The 21,085-nt window shown below is 39.1% G+C and overlaps 2 protein-coding genes across 2 annotated transcripts in view; one reads left to right on the forward strand and one right to left on the reverse strand.

Annotated features, from left to right (window-relative positions):
• LOC130085010 (adhesion G protein-coupled receptor E1) overlaps window positions 1-21,085 on the reverse strand; it is a 180,854-nt gene that overhangs the window by 19,792 nt on the left and 139,977 nt on the right. The window lies entirely within an intron of this gene.
• Window positions 18,176-20,433, forward strand: LOC130086250 (uncharacterized). Its single transcript, XM_056252482.1, has 3 exons — window positions 18,176-19,154; window positions 19,555-19,869; window positions 20,174-20,433. Exons 1-3 carry the CDS (start codon window positions 18,419-18,421, stop codon window positions 20,278-20,280), a joined length of 1,158 nt encoding a protein of 385 aa, XP_056108457.1. The 5' UTR covers window positions 18,176-18,418; the 3' UTR covers window positions 20,281-20,433.

The following is a 21,085-nucleotide window of genomic DNA, read 5'->3' on the forward strand; positions in this document are numbered from 1 at the left end:
ATCACGCCTGCAAGGCGATCAATAAGCACATCCACCAGACAGCGCGAATGGGCAACAGCACCAACACATAAAGCTGCACTACAGCCACCATGGACACAAGCGAACAAACGGGGAAAACGGACGTGACGCATCCCGGGTGACAACCAATCAGACTTTAAATGGAAAGTACCGTTTGCTGATAGGCCAATATTGCTGTCAATCACCTAATCCCGTCACACAAGCCTTTCAAAGTATACTCCTATCTCCAAGTTCTCCAAGTATTTATGTGTATTCGGTTTAGGATGACAGTGAACGTGATTTCACCAAGTGCAACATGTTCCTGGATCAACATCAAACATCAGCATTCCAATCAACCAATCAAAAATGACATGGGAAGTGGGACACACTTGCAAAACTGGGTTACACTTTATTTTGATGGTTCATAAGTTGACATGTGGTTGCAAAGTTACTTATAGTCAGTAGAATGTCTTAAGGGGACCATTGAAATAAAGTGTTACCAAAAACAGTAACAAAACAACACACTAAAGGACACATTGTATATACCGTTGAAAAACTGTCACAGATGGCCTTATCTTTATTTGTACTTACTAGAATCAGATTGACCAGACTAGTATAATATCACAGAGATTCTCAAGACTTCAGGGCCCATATTTTCCACTGAACATCAATTGACTACAAAACAAAGTTTCAAATTTGTTTATTGTGCAAAAGTAACAAAATATTTCCTAAAATCAAACATTCAAATTAATTATTTATAAGACTTTTGCACTGATGAATTTGCACCAGTAAACCATAAAGTCATTGACAATCGCAACAAAAGACATGGGAAACATTTTCTCCTCATTTTCTCCCACCATTTATTTGATTGTCCTAACTATGCATGATTATATGGTTATTGCCAGTCATTATTTAGTAAGAGCAATCCTAAAACCCATTTTGAGAACCACTATCACAGATATCAATCACAGAGATTTTCCAAACTAAGTGTCTTAATTGTAAGATCTATGTTGTTTGAGTTTTGTTAATGAATATCACACTGAGTTAATTTTAATTATTTTAATTATTCTGTTTTAATTATTCTTATTTCTTTTGATTATTTTAATCTCTTTATTCTTAACTGTTTTAATTATTCCTATTTCTTTTGATTTTTCTATGTAAAGCACCTTGAATTACCATTGTGTATGAAATGTGCTATATAAATAAACTTGCCTTGCCTTGCCTTGCCTTGAGTGACTGCTCTGTCTCTGACTTAGCAGCAAATCTGAGCAGCTGGACGGCGAGTGACTTGTTCATGAGCGCTCATAACATTCCAGAGTCTGACTGTGACAGCCTCATGAGGGGGTAATGAATCAAAAGACTCAGGCAAGCAAAGCATAATGTTCACGCTCCATGACTCCATCTCATAGGCATTTTTTACACCCATTCAAAAGGCATTATGCTCCAGAGAAATATATAAATATATGCACATACACAGGCAAACATTCACGCTCATACAAACACAAACTCGGTATGAAACTTTGCAAGCCTACCAAGCAATGAAATTGTCTTCACATGCATTTTCAGCCTTGTTTGTCAACCAGTCAAGTTCTGGGGTTAGGTTGAGGGGAAGGAGGAGTTTTCCTACCCCTAGAATTGTTGATTTTAGGGGAAATTATTATGATTTAATTCGTGGCCACACTATTCTTTCCCAGCAAAGAAAAACATATATATTTTTTTTGTTTACTTTTAATTTAAGTCATATTGTTACATCATAATGATCTCATGTGCTGTTTGAATGTTTATATTCTTCTTATTTTTGTAACTTTTAGTTTAATAATTATATATTTTCCTGGTGTTTGTCTTACTCATTAAGCAGGGTCCACTTTCATCGGCATTATCCACACACACACTGTTACGTCCCTGTGGTCTCGCGCATGTGTGTTTCTTTTGTTTCTCTTTCTCAACTGTCTATCACATTCTTAGGCTTGCGTCACCACTCGCCCGCTGTTGGCTGAGAGAGATGTCAATCACCATCTACGTCGTGACGTCATCTTTCCTCCAGCAGCCTATCGGGTTTTACCACCCGAGTTTAAAAGGAAGCTGAGAGGAGCGCATGTCGGCTTGTTTCTTTCTGTTGCTCTGCTTGTCGCGTTTGTGTTTGTTATTTTCTGTTACAGATATTGTCCTGTTGTTTTTTCTTTCGGCCATAACGGCGTGTTTTGAGATTACCAAGTGTAATGTGTTCTGCCATGACGGCGTGTTCTGAGATTGCCAAGAGTAATGTGTTCTGCCATGACGGCGTGTTTTGAGGTTACCAAGAGAAATTCGGACAGGTAATATGTCACGTGACGTACACAACGCAACACTTAGCAAACTCAATGTATACAAACACCAGGTAAGGAAGTGAACGCCACCCTTGGATGTTTTGTTATTAGTTAGAGCAGTTAGAGAGGGCGCTTTGCGCTGAAGAATTTTGTCTTTTCTTTTCTTTTTGTTATTAGTTAGTTAAGAGGTTGGGATTAAGTTAACGGGAGTTTGTTTTGTTCTTTTCTTTCATTTGGCTTCACAATTTGTCCTTATTCTCTTTGGTTATACTTTGAACTCTCAATTTTGTATCTATTTGGTTTATTTTTCTTTGTGTTTACTATTATTAATATTATTATTGTTCACCATTTTCACCTGTACAATAAACTGTACTTTTTTTCCTTCACTATATTTTGTTGTGTCGTCTCTTGCCATTTTAATTACACCACCGTCTGATCACAACCTCAATGTTGCCCCTTTTAAGACTTTTTGTCTAAGGGTGCGTAACATTTAATGGGGGCTCGTCCGAGATATTTAATCTCAAGTTAATTTAGTTGTGATCAGTTGTGTGTGTGTATGCTAGTGGTAAGTGACCTTACGTTAGTTTGGCGGCATATTCATGCAGAGTAGTATTTTTGTACTTGTTTGCTGGTTGTGCATCATGGAAATGTTTAGCTTGCAAAAGTTCATTGCCAACCCGTCTTTTGAACAGATTAGTTCATGTAAGAAGCAAGACTTAGTGCTGATAGCGGATCACTATCAGGTTGTGGTGAGTAGACAAGCTCTTAAGAGTGAGATAAAGAGTAAGTTGATACAACGTTTAAAAGAGATCAATGTTCTTCCTATGTCAAATGCCGTGGGTGATGAGGAGGCTAGCGGAGGTGTTGGTGTGAGTGACGTTGCAGTGGCACATCGCAGTTTTGTGGATGATGAGGATAAGCGGAGCGGTAGAGCTGATGCTGAGGCGGAGGTGAGAGCCGAGGCTAAGGCCGGCTTGCCACCGTTTGATCCATTCTCTCCCAGTTCTGTTGATTCGAGAGACGGCGCGCGACTGAAAGTCCGCTTAGCCCGTTTACAATATGAGGCGCAGGAGAAAGCCGAGGCACGTCAAGCTGAGATAAATCTGCGTTTGGAAGTACGCAGGCTTGAAATTGAGGCTGAGACTCAGGTAAAGCTGCGACAGCTCGATCTGGACGCGATGCAGATCACTGCCAGTTCGGCTGCGCAGTCGAATCCAGGTCCGGTCTCTGATGTTCCTCCGCGGTCTGATTCATCCCAGGTGAGATTTGACATAAGTAAGCACATTGTCTTAGTTCCCCAGTTCAGAGAATCAGAAGTAGATTCTTATTTTAATGCTTTTGAACGAATAGCTACTTCTCTTCGATGGCCTAAAGACGTCTGGTCTTTATTGTTACAGTGTAAATTGATTGGAAAAGCTCAAGAGGTTTGTTCTACTTTATCTTTAGAAGAAAGTTTAAAGTATGAGTCTATGAAGTCTGCTATACTTCGTGCTTATGAATTAGTTCCAGAGGCATATCGGCAGAAGTTTCGGGGACATAAAAAAAATTCGGCTCAGACATTTGTGGAATTTGCTAGAGACAAAGGAATTTTGTTCGACAAGTGGTGCACAGCTAGCAAAGTGAGTGACTTTAATGAGTTAAGAGAACTTGTACTGCTCGAAGAGTTTAAAGGGTGTTTGCCTGATCGTGTTGTGGTCTATCTAAATGAACAGAAAGTAACTTCGTTGTCTCACGCAGCCGTGTTAGCGGATGAGTTTGTTTTAACCCACAAAAATGTTTTTTCACTTGCATGTTCAGAGAGGTCACAGCCTGTTCCTGTGCAAAACCAAACGTTTCGTTCTAAAAACAGTCCACCTCGTGCTAGAGAGGATCGAGAATGTTTTTATTGTCATAAACAAGGACATGTGATCGCAGATTGTTTGACGTTAAAACGCAAACAACAGCCTAAAAGCGTAGGGTTTGTGAAAGCTGTTAAGCCGTCTGTTCATACACCAAATGTGGAGAAAATCGATGACAGTTACCAACCTTTTATTTTGAAAGGGTTAATTTCTTTAAAGGGAAATTGCGATGATCAGAAAGAAATAAGAATGCTCAGAGACACCGGTGCAATGCAATCTTTTATTGTGGCAGATAGATTGCCATTGACTGAGGACACTTTCTGTGGCTCAAGTGTGATAGTTCAGGGTATTGACATGAGTTGTATAACTGTGCCATTACATCGTATACATTTGCAGAGTGAGTTATGTACAGGATTTGTAAGAGTGGCGGTACGTCCTTCTCTTCCTGTTCAGGGCGTTGATTTTATCCTTGGAAATGATCTAGCCGGAGGAAAAATCTTGCCTGTGTTAGAAGTTGTTGAAAAACCAGATGTGTGTCAATCAGATGATGTGTCACATACTTACCCTGAAGTTTTTCCCGCATGCGCTGTCACTCGCGCTCAGTCGCGTAAAGTGGGTGATATGGTGGATTTGTCTGACTCTGTTTTTATCCCTCTTCTTGCTGGTGACGAATCATTGTGTACTGTTACGTCATCCAAACCAGATAAATCACAATCAGAGAACATGAGAGAAAATGTGTCTGACGCACCAGAATTAAAAATGTCCGTGTCACGAGAGAAAATTATTTCTGCACAGAAAGAAGATAAGTCTCTCATTGCTGCTTTTAAGTCTGCTGTCTCTATTGATTTAGCTAAAGATCCGAAGGTTGCTTATTTTTTTGAGAATGAGTTATTGATGAGAAAGTGGTGTTCTAACACACACGATTCAGATTGGAATGTTGTGTATCAGGTGGTCGTTCCTTCTCCTTATCGTCAACATGTGTTATGTTTAGCGCATGATCATCAGCTTGCCGGTCACTTAGGAATTACGAAGACGTATGATAGGATTTTACGGCACTTCTTTTGGCCAGGCTTAAAGAAGGATGTTGCTCAGTACTGCCGTACTTGTCACACATGTCAAACTGTTGGGAAGCCGAACCAGGTGATTCGTCCTGCTCCACTGTTTCCTATACCAGCTATTGGGGAGCCGTTCGAGCATGTGATAATAGACTGTGTTGGACCATTGCCTAAAACAAAATCTGGTAACCAGTTTTTATTAACCATAATGTGCATGTCTACTAGGTTTCCGGAAGCAATTCCACTGAGGAAAATCACCGCGCCCGTTATCATCAAAGCGTTGGTAAAGTTCTTTTCCACTTTCGGTCTTCCGAAAATAGTACAAAGCGATCAGGGCACGAATTTTTTATCAAGACTTTTTAAACAAGTCTTGGAGTCTTTGTCAATTTCTCACCGAGTTTCAAGTGCGTACCATCCACAAAGTCAGGGCGCACTTGAACGCTTTCACCAGACACTTAAGTCGATGCTTAAGAAGTACTGCATGGACACTGCTAGAGACTGGGATGAGGGGGTTCCCTTAGTATTATTCGCGGTAAGAGAGACTGTACAAGAATCTCTTGGTTTTAGTCCAGCTGAACTCGTATTCGGACATCAGATGAGAGGTCCTTTGAAAGTTTTTAAAGAACACATTTTGACCACTGTTTCGAGTCCTAACACTAATGTACTGGATTACGTAAGTAAGTTTCGAGATCGCTTGCATACTGCTTGGTCACTAGCTAAAGAATCTCTAGGAAATGCTCAGAAAAGCATGAAGCGCAAGTATGATCAGAGAGCAGTTGCGCGTTCGTTTTCAGCCGGTGATAAAGTGTTGGTGCTTTTACCTGTTCCAGGATCATCTTTGTCCGCCCGTTTCTTTGGTCCTTATGTGGTGAAACAGAAAATGAGTGAAACTGATTATGTGCTTTACACACCTGACAGAAAACGTCAAACCCGAGTTTGTCACATAAACATGATAAAAGCTTACCATGACAGGGAGATGCCTGAGGTGAAAACTTCAGAGGAGACTGCAGGGCCCGCTGTCTCGTCTGTCGCACTAGCCGTGGATCTGTTAAAACCTGTTGATATTTCGGGGGCTGACGAGGATGGTGTCGTGCTCCGCAATGCTCCTCAGCAGTGCGCAAGGTTAGCCAACTCAGAGATTTTAAAAGATCTTCACTCTTGTCTTAATCATTTGACTGAGAACCAAGAAACTGACATTATTAACGTAATATCTGATTTTAACTGTCTGTTTAGTGATGTTCCTAAACAAACGAATGTTTTGCAGCATGATATTATTGTGAATGATGCTCGTCCTATTAAGCAACATGCTTACCGTGTAAATGCAGTTAAGAAGTCTATTATGCGTCAAGAAGTGAATTATCTGCTTGAGAATGATTTAGCCAGACCTAGTTGTAGTCCCTGGAGTTCTCCGTGTCTTCTCGTTCCTAAACCGGATGGCACGTTTAGATTCTGCACTGATTTTCGAAAAGTGAACGCTGTAACGGTGCCAGACAGTTATCCGTTACCGCGAATGGAAGACTGTGTTGATAATATTGGGTCTGCTCGTTTTGTCACTAAGCTGGATATGTTGAAAGGATACTGGCAAGTTCCACTTACTCCGCAAGCATCCGAGATTTCAGCGTTTGTAACTCCAGACAAGTTCTTACAATATACAGCGATGGCTTTCGGTCTCAGAAATGCTCCCGCTACGTTCCAGCGTCTTGTAAATATTGTCTTGGCTGATGTACCTAATTGCAACGCTTATCTCGATGATTTGGTTTTATACTTTGTGGATTGGAAGGAACATGTGTGCTTGTTGAGAATGGTGTTCGAACGTCTATGTGCAGCTAACTTAACTCTCAACTTGGCAAAGTGTGAGTTTGGTCGAGCGACTGTCACTTATCTGGGTAAAGAGGTTGGACAAGGCCAGGTACGACCAGTGGAGGCTAAGGTTACCGCTATTGCAGAATTTCCAGTCCCTACCACTCGACGAGAGTTGCGAAGATTCCTAGGTATGGCTGGTTATTACCGCAGTTTCTGTAAAAACTTCTCAACCGTTGTTACTCCTCTCACTTCGTTGCTTAGTCCGTCTAAACTTTTTAAATGGTCTGTGGAGTGTCAGAATGCGTTTGATTGTGTCAAATTGCTTTTATGTAATGCACCTGTTCTCGTTGCGCCTGATTGCACGCATACTTTCAAGCTTGAGGTCGATGCAAGCGCTGTTGGAGCCGGAGCTGTTCTTCTTCAGGAGGATACTAATGGTATAGATCATCCTGTGAGTTATTATTCCCGTAAGTTTAATAAACATCAGCTTAACTATTCTACCATTGAAAAAGAAGCACTTGCTCTCTTGCTTGCTCTCCAGCACTTCGAAGTTTACCTTGGTTCCAGTAGTCTTCCTATCACAGTATTCACCGATCATAACCCTCTAGTGTTTTTATCCAGGATGTACAATCAAAACCAGCGTTTGATGCGCTGGGCTCTAGTACTCCAGAACTATAATTTGGAGATCAAGCACAAAAAGGGTGTTGATAATGTTTTGGCTGACGCTCTTTCGAGAGTGTAAAATATTGTCTGTTTTAACTTGTTTTTCACAAACAGGTTTGTTCTTAAGGGTGGGAGTGTTACGTCCCTGTGGTCTCGCGCATGTGTGTTTCTTTTGTTTCTCTTTCTCTACTGTCTATCACATTCTTAGGCTTGCGTCACCACTCGCCCGCTGTTGGCTGAGAGAGATGTCAATCACCATCTACGTCGTGACGTCATCTTTCCTCCAGCAGCCTATCGGGTTTTACCACCCGAGTTTAAAAGGAAGCTGAGAGGAGCGCATGTCGGCTTGTTTCTTTCTGTTGCTCTGCTTGTCGCGTTTGTGTTTGTTATTTTCTGTTACAGATATTGTCCTGTTGTTTTTTCTTTCGGCCATAACGGCGTGTTTTGAGATTACCAAGTGTAATGTGTTCTGCCATGACGGCGTGTTCTGAGATTGCCAAGAGTAATGTGTTCTGCCATGACGGCGTGTTTTGAGGTTACCAAGAGAAATTCGGACAGGTAATATGTCACGTGACGTACACAACGCAACACTTAGCAAACTCAATGTATACAAACACCAGGTAAGGAAGTGAACGCCACCCTTGGATGTTTTGTTATTAGTTAGAGCAGTTAGAGAGGGCGCTTTGCGCTGAAGAATTTTGTCTTTTCTTTTCTTTTTGTTATTAGTTAGTTAAGAGGTTGGGATTAGTTAGTTAAGAGGTTGGGATTAAGTTAACGGGAGTTTGTTTTGTTCTTTTCTTTCATTTGGCTTCACAATTTGTCCTTATTCTCTTTGGTTATACTTTGAACTCTCAATTTTGTATCTATTTGGTTTATTTTTCTTTGTGTTTACTATTATTAATATTATTATTGTTCACCATTTTCACCTGTACAATAAACTGTACTTTTTTTCCTTCACTATATTTTGTTGTGTCGTCTCTTGCCATTTTAATTACACCACCGTCTGATCACAACCTCAATGTTGCCCCTTTTAAGACTTTTTGTCTAAGGGTGCGTAACACACACACACACACGTTGAATTCGGCACAGGATTTTTATGCCGGATGCCAAAGAAAGAGAAAAGAGAGATAGAGATATGTATTTTTGTTTTTAGCAGATATTTGAGTTTAATGTCACTCCTAATCGATCAAGCGAGTAAAAACTCTTTTTTTTTTCAGACAAAAAGTAAAACTGTGAATTCTGTAGTGTGAGGGTAACTGTAGCTGGTAGGTGACTGGGTTGATCTGTTGAGTGATGGTGAAGGGGCGAACGTATCTGGGACTCAGCTTCTTGCAGGGCAGGCGCAGCTTGATGTCCCGTGTGGAAAGCCAGACCTTCTGTCCTGGCTGGAAGGCAGGTGGTTCGGCTCTCCGAGTGTCTGCTTGGGTCTTTTGTCTGCGCACTGGCCTCTGTAGGTGATTATGTGCGTCGTCCCAGACCCTCTCACACTCTCGGAACCAATGATCGACGGGGGGGAAGTCGGATGGTTCACCGGACCACGGGAACAGTGGAGGTAGCCGAGCACGCATTGGAAAGGAGTGAGACCAGTGACAGATTGACGGAGGGAGTTCTGCACATACTCGGCCCAGCCTAGAAATTGGTTCCAAGAGTTCTGGTGGCCATGGCAGAAGGTTCTCATAAAGCGCCAAATCTCCTGGATCTTCCTCTCAGTTTGCCCGTTCGACTGAGGGTGGTATCCTGACGATAGACTGACGGTCGAACCGAGGAGTTTGAAGAAAGCATTCCATACCTGGGAGATGAACTGAGGGCCTCGATCAGACACTATGTCCTCAAGAATTCCATAATACTCGAATACGTGGTTGAAGAGGAGCTCCGCAGTGGTCATGGCAGTAGATAAACCTTTCAGAGGAATCAAACGGCAGGATTTCGAGAATCTGTCAACTATTACTAGGATACAGGTATTACCGTCTGATGGAGGTAGGTCAGTGGCGAAATCCACTCCTAGGTGTGACCATAGGCGTCGTGGCACAGGCAACGGAAGGAGCTTGCCGGATGGAAGATGGAGTGGGTTCTTGGAGATGGGGCAATCTGGGCACCCCTGGACAAACCTTCTCACGTCCCTGGCCATGTTAGTCCACCAGAAGCGATCTTGTAGCAGTGAGAGGGTAAGGTTGGCTGCTGGATGGCCAGTGCCCACGGATGAATGTGCCGAGTGCGTGAGATTGGTGTGTTGAGTCCTGGGAACATTGGTAAGGCCTGGTGGACTCCCCGGCGCATATGGTTCAGAGCCATTGGAGGAGGAGAGTTGTTGATGGATGGACCATTGGATGGGGCAAATCATGATCTTTTGGGGTAAGATGGGCTCAGGGTCTTCAGATCTTTCTTCAGAAGTATGAAGACGTGATAGAGCATCTGCTTTGAGATTCCTTGTACCTGGACGATATGAGATGACGTTAAAAGGGGTGAAGAATAAAGCCCATCTTGCCTGTCTGGGGTTAAGTCGTTTGGCGTCTCAGAGATATTGGAGATTCTTGTGATCGGTGAGTACAGTAAACTTCTCCTTGGCACCCTCCAACCAGTGTCTCCACTCCTCAAATGCAAGCCTGATGGCAAGTAGTTATCTCCTATAAAGGCCCGTATAACCTCTCTGTATGCCTAAACTTGACATTAACTGTAAACCCATCACTCACATCTGATTGGTTGTCCAGGAACATGTTATAATTGGTGAAGTCATGTTCACTGATGAGGTCTAGCATTACTATTGAATTTTTGACTGATTATCACATATTACAAGAAAGAATACGGAAGTAACATGGCTGAAGAAGTAATTTTTCCTACAATTTCAGGGATTGGGTTAAATGTGATTACAGCTTGACGATTAGTTTAGATTTAGGGTCATTCTTAGGGTTAGAAACCATTTATTTCTGGAATGTCTACATTCTTTTGCCGATGCATGCTTCAAATTCACCTTGAACTTGTTGTCACAATGTCATGTGACTTAAAATATATTTTTTAGTACATATGCTGCTTCTGTGCAGTTGCAGTCGAAAGATACTTCTTATACTCATAGCATGCTTCACAGACAGACTGAAATTCAAAGTATATGTTTATGAGACATAAACACAGCACAGTTGCTGAATGAAGAATATCTGAAAATGTGTACAGGAAAAATGTACAGTTGTTGTTCAGTTAAAATTTTAAACATCTTCCATTCTTTCTTGGAATCGTTAGGTAACTGGAATTAGAACCAAGCGTTAAATTCCTAACGATACCAAAACTACTAATGCATTTTAAATTAACTTGAATTAATTGTGTATGTTTTCTTCACTTTCTAATGCTTTCTGATGTTGTTTAACATCTAATGAATGATTAATAATTAACTAATGTAAATCCATCAGAAACATTACTTGCAACGTGTCTTTAATTATGCAGAAAAACATCCCAGAGCTATTATATTTTTTTTTATGTGACTTAAATGATTTCCCAGAGGAAAAGAAAATCTGAAAAGAGATCTCCAAAATGTTTCATTTATTTCTCCTAGACAACTTTGAGATCCATATGACACCAAACTGAGACAAAGGTTTATTTCTCCTGTGTCTCAGGCTTTTCTCTGGAGCAATAAGATGCACTAAATCTCAATTTAGTCTCCTTTTAAGTTTCAGAAGAGATCTCAACAAGCTCTAATATAATGCTCAGAGTTTCTCAACTTCTGTGTCTCTTTGTGATCTCAGACAGAGAAATCAGAGAGTTCTCTCCATGAACTCAATATACTCTCATCCCAGCTTCAATTCATGCATCTCATGCTAAACTCAGATAGAGCAAAGGAAGAGATTTCCACAAGTGCTCATTGAATTCTCAGACTTGGATCACTGTCTTGGTTGTTTCATATCATATGATTAATCCACATGATTTTTTTATATAATGTATTAGTGTATGAATAAATTAATTGTAAATCTTTTATTTTAGGCTGCAAAGACCCTCTTTTTTTATATTATTTTCTATAAATGATTTGAAATGTTTCACTGCATGTAATTCAGTAAAATAGTTTTATTAACCACACAAAGCACATTGTAAAATAAAAACAGTAATTTATTGGTAACTTGACAGCAAAGAAATTACAATTTCAACATTTCAGATGTATCAAAGTTTAACTGCCAAAAACTCATATCATTAATAAATGTAATGTTGTATATTCAGATGTATGTATCTTCTCATGTTAGCCCCAAAGTGACCTTTTTGTATGACAATAGATTTGCCCATATAAAACAGTTGAGGTGGCATCACAGTATAAACTATTTGTCCATCAATCAACATATTTTACATTTTCAGTAAGGATTTTCAACTAGTTAGACAAATCATGGGCTCTTCTGTTCAAAATAAGATCATATCTTTGACTTTATAATATCTTTAGTCCCTTTCAAGTTTGTTAGGGAAATGTGCCGCAAACACAATACCAGGCATTGAGGACAAATCAATGAACATCAACTTGCCCAAAATACTTTCAAGTCCTACCACTGTCTTTCTCACAGGAACTTCCAGGAGGCTAACAATATGGAAACACGTTCCACCTGTCAAAGTATCTTGTAGAAGATTTATGCTTGCAACTGCAAATTCATTCAAAAATGCAAGTTTTATCTCATTCTGACCTTCATTGGGTTCTTTGTAGGAACACAATAATTTAATCTGTCCATATTTGATCTGCGCACCATCACTAAATAACACTGTGTAATTGTTTCGTCTTTTGGTTTTGACATACTGCTGGGAAGTGTAAATTATTTTCCCTATTTGAGCTCTGTTATATGCCTTGACGACATTACTATGTAAAGCCTGACCAAGAAACTGTTCCAGAAGAAAAATATCATCAGTTTCAAGACATCTACTGAATGATGCCCCTAACATGGCCACAATATTGACAACACTACTTGGTTGATAACTGCTATTCATTCTGGCCAAAAACTCAGTAGTTACTATGTTCAGCTTTATGTTTTGTGTGATGCTAGGGAGAGATTGTATAGTCTTTACAGCATTTACCATTTGGGCAGGTATATTCTGGGTTCCATGTATAAGACGGAGCAAGTACCCATTTTTGTCTTCAAAGTGAAAGCAAGAGTGTGTCCACAGAGGTCCAAGACCTCTCACACTATCAGCTAAATGGACAAGTAAGTGCAAATTGGCTGTCATGTATCGCTCACCATAGAGTCCACTCATTTGAGAACAGAAATTCCAGAGTAGTTTCTCAGCATGATCTATTTGAGCAGGGGTTATTGACTCCATCAGAAGAATAAAGATTGCTTCACTAAGGAGCAGGAAATGGTTGTAGTACAGTCCTGCAAGAATGCCCCGGAATACAACTGGCCCGAAAAACAGCAAAATGTACCGATACTCAGATGCTTTAAAGAACATCCTGTGAGAAGACACAGAACGAGGGAATCGAATCATAAATGGTGGCCTTATTTCTTTGAGACGTTTGTCAACTTCTTTGATTGATCTGACCATACTGAATGCACATCGAGAGAACTCTGTGGAAAACCACAAAAACATCAATAGACGCATTACTCCCAGTAGTACAGAATGCATGTAGTCTATACCTGTGCCCAAGACCAAATCATAGCTTGTTAGTCTGCTGAGAAACGTAGGTCCCTTCACCCCACGAACAACGCTGTTGGAATCATAGGCCATCTTAGCATAATCTACAAACCCCTTGTGAGTACGAGGCGGGCCTTTTGGATCTGTCTTCTGGAAAGGAAAGGCATGGACATGACCTCTCTCTCCAGTCTTCACTGTTTGACCTGGCTGTTCACACTTTAGACACCCAAAATGTCCATTGAATTGAACAGTATTAAGTACCAAAGCTTTTGCAGGCAAATCGCAGGTTCCTGCAATGGTAAAGGCTTTGCAAATGAAAGGTTCTTGAGCTCCTGCAAACTGAAGAGAAATTCCTTCTCTTTCAATTTTGTTCAGAGTGCCACACAGTGGTTCAAGGAATGTCAACATTGACGGCTTTGAATCCCCAAACCAAACACCTGCAAATATCATGTTTTCTCGTTTCGTGCGTTCAACAAAATTTAACTCGTTTATGACACAATAAAAAGGCCAAACAGAAAACTTTGAAGACTTAAAAATAGGTATACCGTCTGTGTTCCACATTAACGAAATGTTTCTGGAATCACTGAGAGGCCCATTGCAAGTAGTCAATTTCTGATAGGTTTTTCCGTCATATATTTCTTCAATACTGTCATGACACTTTTTATGTCTATTAAACCTGAACTTAAGTTTTTCTTCAAAACCTTCCTGAGCAAACAATCTCTTCAGTTGTGCTTCAATGGGAACCTCAATGAAATAGGAGGTTGACCCCTCCATCAACACATTGGCTTCACAGGTTTTACACTGGGTGTCTGTACTCTCAACAATCATGAAGCATGAGCTACAATATTTGTGCAAAAGCAGAGAGGAGGGATCATCAAAAAACTGTTTAAATTTGTGTAAATTTTTAAGACACTCAGTCTGTGTATCAGAGGGGCAGTGCAGAGATATTAATGTAAGCAAATCACTGAGAGCTTTTCCTGTTATTTTGTGTCTGTTTGCAAAAGTCATTATGAGGAGAAGACTCTCTGCAACAGAAATTGGTGCATTTCTGTACAGTGGATCTACAGTGTTTGTAGAGCTTTCGAGTTCTGTTCCCTCCTCTTGGTTAAGCTCAAAACTGTCTTCAAATGATAAGTCATCATCAATTGAAAAGTCTTCATCAAATAACCCATTGTCATCTAAAGTCCCTTCTTCAACAAATTCAGGTAGGTGCTCAGGAAATGTATCCATGTAAATAGGCTGTTCAGGCTCTGATTCAACATTAAGACCAGAGTGATGCATCTCACTTGTGTGTCCATAGCACTGGGATGAATGGTTGGCGTAATGGATGTTACACACATTTGTGTTTGAAGAGTCTTCCAAATTAGCAGATCTGGTCACTTGCTCGGTGCTGCAATCATCTGACCTCCAGTTTGTTGCTTCTAGGAGAAAAAAAATCAATTGATTAATTTGCTTTTACTTGATTGGTGAATTTATGGCTTACTAGTCTCAACATGTTTATTTTTCATTATACTTATGCTAAACACATTACTAATTAATTACTAGACTATTAAAGTGTTATAATAATCACCTGAGCTGTCAGTAAACCCTTGACAACCCAAGTGAGGTTTGAAGGTCTCACTTCAGTAACAGTGTTTTATTGGACACATTAACTTTTATTTGAATTAACGCTCCAGTCGATCAAAATTTAAAGCTTTGCAACATGCGATTTCCACAGAATAAATAAACTACATGCCATCTTGGAGACTGAAGGAAATGGAGTTAGTTGTTTTACATTTTTGCACATGTTTTACCTCTATTTTCCTGTCCTTGTGTGTCCTGCAGAAAACCGAGAATGATAATACATTAAGCATATTTAACACTCGCATGCAAATTTATAAGACATACGTAGGTTACAACAATGCAGTATATACTGTAGGAAATCCTGCTATAAATTCTCCCCTCATGGGGATTAAAATATTAACATTTTATTGGATCTGTTTAAAAGAGGTGATTATTTACTTGGATGGCCATTTTGAAAACTGTACTTTGTAGTGCTGAACACTACTAGGTCATGTTCTTAATATTTTGCTAATCCCACATATAAAGGTGATCTTAACAGACTGTCATTTCAAACCAATATTTATTGTTATATAAAATTATTGAGGAACATTGTCAGAACCAATGGAGCTGATGAAATGTAGCTGAGTAAAGAACATAGCAGCTAAATGTTTTTTTCTTTTTATAAACTACCTGAAAGTCACACTTCAGTAAAAGGGAAGTTGTTAAAATATGACTTTGGTAAAAGCTAGTTACCCAGATGAAAAAGACTTTAGTAGAAGTATTAAAGTATATGATATCACAGTAAATGCTCTTCAGTTTCAAAAGTGTAAGTAAATTACATAATATTTACATGTATGGGTTGGTTGATTATGTCCTGGCCAATTATCAGATTTGTTATTGACCTGAATCAGTTAAGTCATTCATGTAAATTAATCTAAAAATGTGCTGTTTTGACTCTGAAGCTTCATGTAATCTGTAAAGCAAATGGAAACTATAGTTATCAGATAAATGTAGTGTAGTAAACATTAAAATATTATTTTTCCCTAAAATGTAGTGGAGTGGAAATATCAAGTGGCAAGTTAAGTACCAACACATCAAATGGTACGTAAATACAGAACTTACTTGTGCATATGCTTGAATGTGCTTATATTCAATCACTGCAGATGACAATATAAAAACAATAAAATGTAAATTTCCCAACCTTTCTTCTGTATCTTTTGCAAGTATTTTGCTGGCTCTTCACCTTTCTCCTCCAGCGTGAGTTGTACTTCTGCGCCATTTTTAAAAAATATATATATGTAGCTCCAACTGTATAATACACACACACACACACACACACACACACACACAAAAATAAAGAAGATGCTCTTCTTTGATGATGGTGGTATAGACAGTGCAGTCTAATACAAATAGTGTTACACTTACCCCCCCTTCTATCAAATGTATCAGTAACCTCTATGGAAGAGCAATATTGACTGGTGTCAGGGGCTGCAGGGAAAATAACCTGTGGTTGACAGAAAAAAAAGGTACAGTTAGTTCATAAAATGGCACAAAATATATTAAATTTATTCAGACTGAAAAGGGTTACATTAAATGAACAATTATACACACGTGCAACCTTTCCTATTAAATAGAAATTGATTAACATTGACTAAATTATGATAATAATGAAAATGATCGCAGTTGTAACATTTATTAGCTGGTACAGAATGCACAAGTGAAAACTCATGTGACAATCACTTATTTTAACCATTTCATTATTAGGGTTTCACAAGGTTATTGCAGTAAATGAAAACAAAATTATATGACACTGAAATAATGGGCGTGTAAGAACTATTTCAGTTAACTGAAATAAAAATAAAACTTGATTTTTTTAATGTAAAAATAAAAAATCAAGTACTAAAAGATAATGTCAAAAACCTTAAATTACAAAGAAAACACAAAGTTTATTCTATTATTAAAAAGTCGCTGTATCCACTCACCGCTTATAGATGCTGCACCGCCACCTTTGTTTTCTTTTTTGAGCTTCAGTTGGCGCAAAAACACTGTGAACCTTGAACCTTGTAGATGATGCAGCCCCTACGTCGGCATTAGAAGAGAGCGCCATCAGTCACAAATGCTGCATCGTCATTGGTTAATTCACATTGGAGGGGCGCTGCTGCATCGTCATTGGTTAATTCACAGTGGAGGGGCGCTGCTGAATCAACGAGGTTAAGGCGCGCGTTAGTTAACGACTAACGTATGAGTTGGAGGCAGACGGAATGGAGGAAAAAACAGTTGCGGGACTCAAAAGAAGGTAAGCAACATGTTTTTTTTAAACAGAATTTATGTAACGTTACATTTTAAATGGCGAGTGTATCCGGGTTCGGATACAATGAGTGAGTGCAATACAGCTCTGAAGAAACTGGTCGTATTTTGTAGCAAATAGTTGGCTTGCTAGGAAGGCCATGGTAACTTTCTGCAATAAACATCTTTATGTAAAAAAATATATTTATATATTTCTACATTCAGCGAGGCCTATACATTCTTGAAGTTACATAAATTGTGTATGATTGGAAAAATTTGATCTCGTGCAGTGAGACCCCAATAATTAGATGTGTTGTACTTTTGTTTATTTTACAGAATGAGTGCAGCTAATACAACACTGCCCAGAAGAGCGCGAAACCCTCCGAAAAAGATGAGTTTGTATGAACCAGACAGCTCCCCCAGAGATAACCAAGATGGTAATTCAGTTATTTTACTATACTATGGCTTAGCTAATTTTGTTAAGTATTAAAACTGGTTTAAGTGGTTATTTTTTAACGTACTTTGGACACTTTACTAACCAAAATATTCGTCAGTATTTGGTCTCCTGGAATTTTTATAAATACTGTATATTGGCACAATATATACATTTATTTTATAAATACTGTATACTGTATATTTGCACAATATTGATTATAGCCTACAGGAATTTTTAATGGAATGTCATGAAAAAGGAGTGCAACTTATTTGTACATTTTAGTGACTGAATTTTGCGAATCATCTAAAAATTTAAGGGATAAAATAATTTGTATAGGAATGCAGCTCAATGTTCTTTACAAAAAAATAGTCCTGCGCCATACTCTTCATAGACAATGTGTAAAATAAATAAAATGTGTGATAATTAAATAATGAAGACATTGAAAAAATAGAATAGAGAGTGCATAAATCAAAGAGTTGCAGGAGCGAATAAATTTGAAAGTGCTAAACGAATAAAGTTAATCCTAGTTGAAGGCTAAAGTGAAGAGGGAATTTTGTTGCTTTGCTAAGAGGGTTAGAAATAAGACAATAAAGATATAGTAGCATGTTTAAGTAAGATTGATTTTTAGCCTGCACTGATTTACTCACAATCTCCTTTTTGTTTACTTTGTGTTCATTTTCAGGACTTTTTGTATTTTTGACCTTTGAAGATGGATACACAGCAAAGATTTTTAATCTCTGTGATATTCTAAACAAAGATGATAAACCCATCGCTTGCTTTAGAGATCTGACACCAGGAGAAAAAGTACTTGCAAGATGGTCTGACAATAAGTTCTACAATGCTACAGTAGACTTCATTGGAACAGCTGACAAAACGGTGGATACCAAGAAGGCGACAAAGAAGGACATGAAAAAAAGAGATGCAGCTGCACAAAGATTCTACAACCTTCCATTCCTACCTCAAGCAGGCCAGTCCACCTCTGCACAGGATCACCCAAATACTGTGGACCAAAATGTCATTCAGCCTCCAACAACCTGGCCAGTGTACCAGCCTCCACCTACAGAGTCATTTCTACCTGTCCAGCCACAGCACCAGCATGCAACTGCCTGGCCACAGTACCAACTTCCAGTTTCCCAGTCATCACCAAATACGCCACAACATTACCAGCATTCACCAGTCCAGTCGCTCAACCAGTATGGAACTACTCTGTCTTCAATTCCACACAATTCCAGCCTTTTGCAGTATTCAAAGCATCACCAGCCTCACACAGCACTACCCACACCTTCAGACCAAACACAACAGCAGCCTGTTTTGGCAGATTTGGATCAGCAAAGACAGCCACCAGCTCCTACAGCCAAAGAAAGCTTCCTCAAAATGTTGCACAGTCCTAATACACTTAAAAAACCTGCTGTTCTTGGGGACCAGAGCCAGACAAGCACCTCTGAACATGAGACTTCTTCAAGCTCATCTGCAGATACTTTAATCATCGAGCGTGATCCAATTCCAGAATATGGAGAACCATGTTTCATTTCGCCTGAGTCAGCAGAAGACAGATCATGGAAGCCATGCGAAGCATGCAAGACAGAGGTGGAAAAATTAGTGGAGGAAAAGGCCAAACTGCATGATGTGCTGTGTGGTATAAGTAAGTATGTTTTGTCTCTCTGTTGCAATTACTTGTTCTTTTAACACTTCTTTTTTTTTCTCTCACAGTTTTTCTAACACACCTAATATCTATTCAGAAGAGTTGTGTAAAAAAAAAAACGTGGGTAATAATCTAGTGTATTAAATTGTGCAACAAAATTGTAATTATGTTTTTATATTGGTATATGTTTAAAGTTCTACTACATTGTCTTACTACTTTGGACATTGGGAGTTATTTGATGCTTAAGCTAAATCTTAAAAGCTTTAAACAATTTGGTAAAACTCTTATCCAATCATGAAATCTTTTGGACTTTTTAAAAACTTGTCTTTTTTATATATATTTTTTACTTTATGAATGCTGCTGTGTCCCTGTAAGGTAATTTACATCTTTTGTGTCACAGGTGGTGAGCACCTCGAGGCATTCAGAAGTTTTCTGGACAAAGTGGAACAGATCCAACCTCAGGCTGGTGTTTGGGCTCCAAAAGGCAGATCTCGGCAGCAGGAGCTATATCCAGGAAGTGGCCTCTTCTTGTCCTCGACTCACCTGGCTGCAATCCATGCAGCCGCAAAGAAGGACTGCCTTCGCTTGTTCCATCTTCTTTTTGATGAATTCTTTACTGCAGAGGAGTGCCAGAATGCTGTGGCATTTGGGAAACACGGAAAGGTGCCAGATGGGAAGAGAGTCCTGGATAAGTTCAAAGTCAATGCAATTCTAAGTAAGTATGTTGCTCATGTGGTTGTTAACAATTTGTGGAAAAAGTTGTGAAAATTCATAGGTAAAAAATGTGTGGGAACCCAATAAGAGGTGTTGGATACCCATATATCACATAGCTATGTTAAATGTTATGATTGTTTCACTGTCCTCACAGTTTTGCTGCATTTCCTTATGTGTGATCCATAGAGATATTACAATGTGAATTTTGTCGTATCAGGATGAAAAAAGTTGTTAATACTGTTGTGGTAACTGCGGTTACTCAATGCAATCTGTAATTTGTGCTTTCTTTTCTTTTATTCTTGCAGCTTACGTCATGCGCTGTAGTACACTGGATGGTTGGACACCGGTTGAGAAAAGTAAGGTCAAAAAAGCCTTCATAAACAAATGCCGCATCAGGGCCACAACACTGTAAATATCGGATGGGGCACACAGAGACATTTGTTGAAATGACAATGTTCACAAAAAGTCCTTGTTTTCAAATTATGTATGTTGGCGTCAGAGACTCAAGTTTATTGTTGTGAATTGTTGTAAACCTGGCCTGCCACTGCTCATAACATTGTTAAAATTGTTACTGTTTTAAAAACAGAATTTTACACACAAAAAAAAGCACTTTAGTTTTGTAATGACCATGTTTAAACAGTTTTTGCTGTCTTTAAAATGTCTTTAAATTTGTTAATGTTATTTTGATTTAAATAAAGATTCAGATTCAAATTTCTTTATTTCTTTATTACATCAGCTAATCTGCCATTTGCTATAGATTTTTAAAGCCTGATGGTTGTGGATGATCTTCTGTCTGTCCTGCAGTGAAGAGAGAGTAGCATTCCCGTCCGTTGTTTCTTTGGTCCATCAAGATGTTAGTGAATGATCTGTGTTGTTTAGAATGGTGAATCTAGTCTGGTAGGAGGAAAAGGTCATATGATTGAATTAGTAATTCATGTGCGTGTGTGTGTGCATGAGAGGGAGAGTGAGCGAGAGACTCGGATATTGCTCCATAGTAGCTCCAGTATTGCTCATTTTCTTTTTCAAAGGAGAAATAAAGGAGTCATTAAAAACACCGAATTGAGATTAGCAAGGCATCTCCTTTTAGTCTCAGGTATGACTCCCTCTGATTATTCTGTCTCACCTAGTGAATTTTAGGAGAAACAAATGAGAAACATTTTAGACAAAATAGAGATTAAAATGAGGCTTAGATGAGAATCTCAAATTTGTCTCCTAAA

This window comes from Rhinichthys klamathensis, unplaced genomic scaffold (assembly GCF_029890125.1).
Source record: "Rhinichthys klamathensis goyatoka isolate OS25496 unplaced genomic scaffold, OSU_Roscu_1.1 h1tg000004l_1, whole genome shotgun sequence".
Classification (NCBI taxonomy): Eukaryota; Metazoa; Chordata; class Actinopteri; order Cypriniformes; family Leuciscidae; genus Rhinichthys; species Rhinichthys klamathensis.